This window comes from Malaclemys terrapin, chromosome 5, assembly GCF_027887155.1.
Source record: "Malaclemys terrapin pileata isolate rMalTer1 chromosome 5, rMalTer1.hap1, whole genome shotgun sequence".
In the NCBI taxonomy this organism is placed as follows: Eukaryota; Metazoa; Chordata; order Testudines; family Emydidae; genus Malaclemys; species Malaclemys terrapin.
Window position 1 is genome coordinate 13971747 of NC_071509.1, and position 6825 is coordinate 13978571.

Genomic DNA, 6825 nt, shown 5'->3' on the forward strand with positions numbered 1-6825 from the left:
GCCGATAGACTCAACACCACTTCAGTCCCGGATCGCTCGAATCCTCCCCGTAGGGCGGGCTGAGCAATGGTCCCCAAAGTGGAGGGCCGATCAGGAGAAGTCCAGTATCCCCAGGCGAGCTTCTCTTCCTCCTCCAGGCTCCCCCCACCCCCAAACTCCTGTGTCTCGCCTGCAGTGGCAGACAGCTCGGGGTGGGGTGGGGGGCAGGGCAGGAGACAGACAGACAGATCGATCGCCTCCCGGTAGGGAGGGGGACAAGAGACAGACAGATCGCCTCCCGGTAGGGAGGGGCTGCCTCCTTTTCTTTCTTTCTTTCTGTTTTTGGGATCTACCCAGCCCCCGTTGCCTGCCTGCCGCCCGCCCCTCGAAGGGAGCCCTCCCACTGGCTGCGGCCCCTGCCCGCCCAGCCCTGGCCCCGGGCGGGGAGGCTGGGCAGAGATGAAGGCGCTATAAGGAGCTTGTCGGCACGGGGGGAGGGGGCAGCGCAGCCGGCCGCCCCGCATGGCCCGGGACCATGAGCGCCGGTGACTTGCAGCCCAGCTCCCCCGCCAGCCCGCAGCCCCGCCGGGCCCGGGAGGCGCCCGAGATGGCCGTGTACTGCGGCGAGCCCTTCAGCGTGTACCCGCAGCCCGGCCTGCCCCCGCCCGGCGCCGCGGCCGCCTCCTCCACGCAGCGGCCGGCCGCCTACGCCCTGGGCGACTACGGGGCGCCGGCCAACGCCGGCTACCTGTGGGGCGTGAGCGGCCCGGCCCCGTACCTGCAGGGCGGCCCCGGGCCGGCCGCCCCCTTCCTGCCGCCCGCCTCCTACGGCTGCTCGCGGGGCGGCCAGCTGGGGGGTGCCCCCTCCGCGCCCGGCTCGCCCTCGCCCGCGGCGGCCGAGCTGAGCTGGCTGAGCCTGGCCGGGCAGGAGGAGCTGCTGCGGCTGGTGCGGCCGCCCTACTCCTACTCGGCGCTGATCGCCATGGCCATCCAGAGCGCGCCCGGCCGCAAGCTCACGCTGAGCCACATCTACCAGTACGTGGCCGAGAACTTCCCCTTCTACAAGCGCAGCAAGGCCGGCTGGCAGAACAGCATCCGCCACAACCTCAGCCTCAACGACTGCTTCCGCAAGGTGCCCCGCGACGAGGACGACCCGGGTGAGCGCCGGGGGGTGGCCAGGGAGTTGGGGGGGGGATCCCCAGGGCCTGGGGGGTGGGGGTGCTCGGTGGCTGTGGTCCCAGCGGAAGGGAAGGGAGGGGAGGGGAGTGCGGCTGGCGTGGTGCCCGGGAGCAGAGGGATTGGGGATGCCAGGCAGGGGGCTGGAGGGCGGTTGAGTGCACCGGGAAACGAGTGCGACTGGACGGGTGCCCGGAGGCAGAGGGATAGGGGTGCCCAGGAGGCCGGGGGGTGGGTGGGGTGGATGAGGAGCTGCCCAGGAGGCTGGTGGCAGGAGGTTGTGCCCAGGAGGCTGGGGAGTGTTGAATGGGGGGTGCCCAGGAGGCTGGTGGCAGAGGGGGATGCCCAGGAGGATGGGGGGTGCCCAGAAGCCCGGTGGCAGAGGGATTGGGGATGCCAGGCAGGGGGCTGGAGGGCGGTTGAGTGCACCGGGAAACGAGTGCGACTGGACGGATGCCCGGAGGCAGGGGGATGGGGGTGCCCAGGAGGCCGGCGGCGTGTTGGATGGGGAGGTGCCCAGGAGCCCGGGGGGGTGTTGGATGGGGAGGTGCCCAGAAGCCCGGTGGCAGAGGGATTGGGGATGCCCAGGAACCTGGAGCGGGGGGCGGTTAAACGGACCGAGGGGCTGGGATGGGGAGAGGGACCCAGGGGGACCCGAGGGGAGCGCCATACCGGACAGGATCTGCCCGACCAGGGAGGGGAGCGCGGGGCTGAGCAGCCCCCGCCCCTTGCACGGCTCTGTGCCGGGACACCCGAGGCGTAGGGCGGGGAGCCGGCGGGACCCTGCGCAGTAACCCCCGGAGCTGGGGACATCGGGAGCGGTGCGAGCCCCGCGCCGATCCCGGGGAACTCGAGCAGGGAGACGGGACCCCGGGATGTGGATCCCGGTCGCTCCCCCTGAGCCGGGCGCGGGGGGGGGGGGCGGTCACGCGGGGCAAGGGGCACCTGCACCCAGCGTACCGGCAGGTGGGGCGGGCGGCCAGAGAGGGGGTGCGATGGACAGTGTAACCCGGGGTGTCGGACCGCCCCCACCCCGGCTGCTCCGCCCAGCTGGGGACACTCTCTGCTGTCACCAGGGTGGGAGGGACAGCGAGGGGCAGATCCTGTGATGGGGGCCGGGGGGTGGGATATTGTCCCAATGGGAGCAGCTGTATCCAGGGCCCCAGGTTCACTTCCCAGCAGGGCAGGGCCCTTCTGGGGTTGGATGCCCACTATGAGGTTCCTGCCCCCTGGGGCAAGGGGTGGGGCCTTTAGCACCGATCTGTCCCAGCCCCACGGTGTAAATCCAATCTGCTCTCTGGGTGTGGGGGGTATTTCAGAGATGCAGGGTCCCGCCTACCCTGAAGGATGGTGTGGCTCAGACATATGCATCAGGGTTGCCCAGAGGATTCAGGGGGCCTGGGGCAAAGCAATTTTGGGGGCCCCTTCCATAAAAAAAAGTTGCAATACTATAGAATACTATATTCTCATGTGGGGCCTGGGGACTGGGGCAAATTGCCCCACTCTCTCCCCCCCCCCCCACGGCCCTGATGTGCATTGGGTGCAGAGGCCCATGGGAGAGGGGGATATTAGGGTTGTAGCCAGGTGGAGTGGGGGGTGCATGTCCTGCTCAGTAGGGAAAGGGTTTAATGCAAGTGTACACGGGCCCCCTGGGTGCAAAGGGATTCAGGGCCTTCCCTGCACAGAGATCTGAGGCATGGTGTGTGCATGACTGTGACCAGGCGGCAAGGGGGCCGCCGTGGGTGTGCTGTATTTATATGCACACCAATCCCATTGGCACATGTGCAGCACTGAGAAAGACCCCACCAGTAGATGCTCCCTCCCCCATAATCTGCCCTGAACCACAACGTGGGCAAGATGGCCCCACACATGCCAGCATTGCTAATGTACCCCTCTATTTTACCCTACCCCAGCTGAGCGGTATCAGGATGAAAGAGTAAGTGCAGGCCTACAGTGCAGTGCAGGTCTCCCTGGGACGGGGGAGCCAGCGGGTGCGTGTGGGTTACAGGTCCCTCTGTGCCAGATCCACAGAGGAGATGGGGCTGTTACAGCCCCAGCTATCTTAAGATGGAGCAGTTTGTGCTTTTAGCGCTTGAGGTCCCCCCGTTCAATCCCTGGTGCGTTGGCCAAGATGGCAGCCGTCAAACACCCTTAAATGACAAGGGTGTAGTTGGGGAAGCATTAGGAGTTCTGTCTGCAGGGCCCTTTTACTCTGTTTGGGGTGGGACTGTAGGCTCGGAGGGGAAGTTCTGATCCTGCTAAGTGGCTGCAAAATTCATTCCGGATGTGTGGTCGGTTGGGCAGATTCTGAATTCCTGAACTTAAGTCAGTGAAATTGCAACAGTGCGAGAGGAGAATCAGGCTCTGGTCAGCAAGTCTGGAGTGGGTGTTTGGCGGGTGCAGATTGTGCAAATGCAGGGGAGGAGGGGGGTAGAAGGAGGGAGCAGATCCTGCTCAGCGGGTGCAGGGCATCTCTTGGAGGAGCTCCCTGTCTGACTCTTTCTCTGTCTCCTTCAGGGAAGGGGAACTACTGGACCTTAGACCCAAACTGTGAGAAGATGTTTGACAATGGGAATTTCCGGCGCAAGCGCAAACGGCGCTCTGAGCCTAACACCCACACTGTGGTGTCCTCTGGCGGAGACCTGAAGGCTGAGGAAGGGCGTCCCATCCCGGCTGCTGCAGGCAAGCCCTGTGCAAACAGCCCCTCCCCAGAGCTGGACTTATCACCTGCCAGGGACCATCCCAAAAGCTCCTCTTCTCCAGGCATCATCTCAGCCACCCCGGGCTGCCTGAGCACCTTCTTCAGTGGCATGAGCTCACTGAGTAGTGGAGGGAGTCGCCTGGCGGGAGGCTTCAGCAGGGAGCTGCACCACCGGAACTTCCCCGCTGGGCAGATGAGTGGTGGCACCTTCGCTGCCTCCTCCAGCAGCTCCTCCCAAGAGGTGCTCCCACCAGACCAGCTGCAGCGAGTTCCGGGGCCCACTGCTGCCTATTACAGCTCCTTCCATCCCAGCAGCAGCCAGGGCACCCAGTACAACCATTACTACAACTTCACAGTCAACAGCCTCATCTACGCCCGGGATGGCACTGAGGTGTAGGGCCTGGATTGCAACTCAACAGAACAAGAAAGGCCGGTTCATTCAGCCCCAAGGAAGACCCCATGCTTTTGCAAACTGCATTTGAAGCAGGACACTTGCCGTAGGTTTTCTGTTTTCCCAGGAAGAAAAACTTACCATCTATTAAATATATACGTACACACACACTGTGGAGTATTTTCCCTACTCATCCCTGCAAAATCACTGATCCACACAGGATGCCTGTTTGCCACTAAATTCTGCAAATGAGAACCAGAACTGGATTAGTGACTTCAGAGGTTTTTAATCTTGAATGTAGAGTTAAAAAAATAACTACAAAGAGAAATCAGCAAGGACCAAATACAGACACATAGCAGGGGAGTGTTGCCTGTTGGTCATTTATTTGTGAACCTCTGTTTACAAGTGCTTTGGTCTTGGAAGAGAAAAAAAAAATGAAGAGATTTCTAATGAAGTGCCTTGTAAAAATCCCTATGTCAGTGATTGCCTGTTTAGGTAATTGTGTTAGGCCTTGATCATGCAGTGTACAATCCCCGGGCAGATTCTGTGCCCACACAGATCCCCTTTAGATACAAAGCAGCTCCAGGCAGGTTCGCCAGCTGCCTGTGCTTTGTATATTGAAGACTCGGGGCCTTATTTTGTAAAATAATCGTTTTACTTAAGCTTAGTACCAAAGACACACAATTTAGCCATCCAGCTTTTAGCAAGAGAATAAACACAGTGAATATTTTTATACATATTTGTATGTAATGTACTACTCTGTAAATACATTTCTATGGGATTTTATATTTGTAAATTATGCTCTGGAGTTGTACTTATTTATAATGTGTTTGAAATTTGGGAAAGTTTATTTTGCCCATCCTTTTCCTCACCCCCATTCCCCTCCTTTTTTTTTTTTTTTTATTGTAGTGTATGAATGAAACTTTTCAAACTGAACAAAATTTTGGGGAATAAAATATTTACAGTTAGATTTTTTTGCTTGTTTGTTCATCAACAGATTTTATTTTACTTTTTTAGATGGTTAGGGACACGGGTTGGGACGAAAGATACAGGGACTCAACACTTTCCTCTGTGCCAAGAGAAAAATGTTGCTTTCAGCTCAAAGGAGAAGTGTGTGGTTTGGTTTACAACCTCCTGATGGGTAACTGTGAAAGGTGGACTGAAGCTTTTGCTGGTTTTAGACAGTAAATTGCCCATTTTCAGCTTAGGTTGGTTAATATATAGTAATTGACATGAGTCAGTCCTGCTCCAATTAACTTTGCAAGCAATCTCACATGTACAATGCAACGGAAGTAGGATCAAACCCATGCAGCCCAATTCAGACCCTGGAGTCAAAGGAGTTGCACCCATTTAAGGTTCCTCAGCAGAGTAATGCAGTGGAGGTGAGTGGGCCAAAATATGCTCTTATACATTGGTTTAAATCTGGAGAAACCCCATTCACTTAAGTGAAGTTTCTTCTGATTTACAGTTGTGAAAGAATCCGTCCCATAGTACATAATATCCATGATGTAAAAAATCCTCAATTTCTGAGGTTTACAGCAGTTGTTGGCAGGGATTTGATGTAATCAGCCAGCTGGTATAAAGGCATGTAACATATACAGTGAAAACAAAAGAAAGCATGACACTGAAATGGCAGTACAATTGCCGTACTGTATTTAACAACGAATCGCGTGCATCCCAACTTTTTAGAATGCCACACAAGCGGGTAACATTTTTGTCTCTAAAACTCCAAACAATATTTCATCCAATGCAATCCAGCACCTATAGGGGCAACCTAGCACTGCTATAACCATTGCAAGACCGATCTAGAGCCTGATACTACTCCCCTCACTTAGGGCCTGATCCAAACTGCATTGAAGCCATGGAAAAACTACTGACTTCAATAGGCATTGGATCAGGCCCGTAGGCACAGCGCAGGAAGACTGTGTCTGCACAAGCCTTTTTCCTCTAAAGTCTCTCGCTCCTGCTAACATGGGTTCAGCTCCATTGGTTGAAGCTGGGGGTGGAGCACTGGTGTAGATAGCTCCATGTGGCTGTTAACATTTTAACCCTCCTGCTCAGAGCAGATCCACACAAGATGGTGCTTAAAATGCAATCCGTCCCCTGAAGGCGCAGGTGCTGAACACCCTCATCTGCCATTGAGGTCTCAGTGGCTTCCAAGGGACAGAATCTGTGGGAGATGGTGAGAATTTGGGGACTGCTGTCAGCAGGGCATAGAGGGGGTGCTGGCTTTGGTGTTTCCCTGCTTAATGCTTCTTCCTTCCCAAGAAAGAGAGACATCTGAATTCACCCTCAACAATCTCAGCTACTCAATGGAGGCATGTGAGTTTCGCAAGCGGTAACTTGAAATCAATTCCTTTCAACGTTTTGTTTCTAAATATCCTGAGTGAAAGTGGTTCCTGTATTTTTTTAAAAATGCATGAAGAGAAGAAAACTTGATCAAAAAGTGCAAGCGCATTTCTTTGGCAAACGTATGGGCCTTCAGAAAGGCCCACCCATCATTTGCTACCTGCAAGTTGTAGCTGTGTTGATCCCAGGAAATTAGGGAGACAAGGTGGGTGAGGTAATATCTTTTATT

General features: G+C 56.5%; 1 protein-coding gene across 1 annotated transcript; it reads left to right on the forward strand.

Moving 5' to 3' along the window:
- Nucleotides 1-514: 514 nt before the first annotated feature.
- FOXI3 (forkhead box I3) lies at nt 515-5177 on the forward strand. The gene is made up of 2 exons (XM_054030429.1): nt 515-1136; nt 3673-5177. Exons 1-2 carry the CDS (start codon nt 515-517, stop codon nt 4251-4253), a joined length of 1203 nt encoding a protein of 400 aa, XP_053886404.1. The 3' UTR covers nt 4254-5177.
- The last annotated feature ends 1648 nt before the right edge of the window (nt 5178-6825 follow it).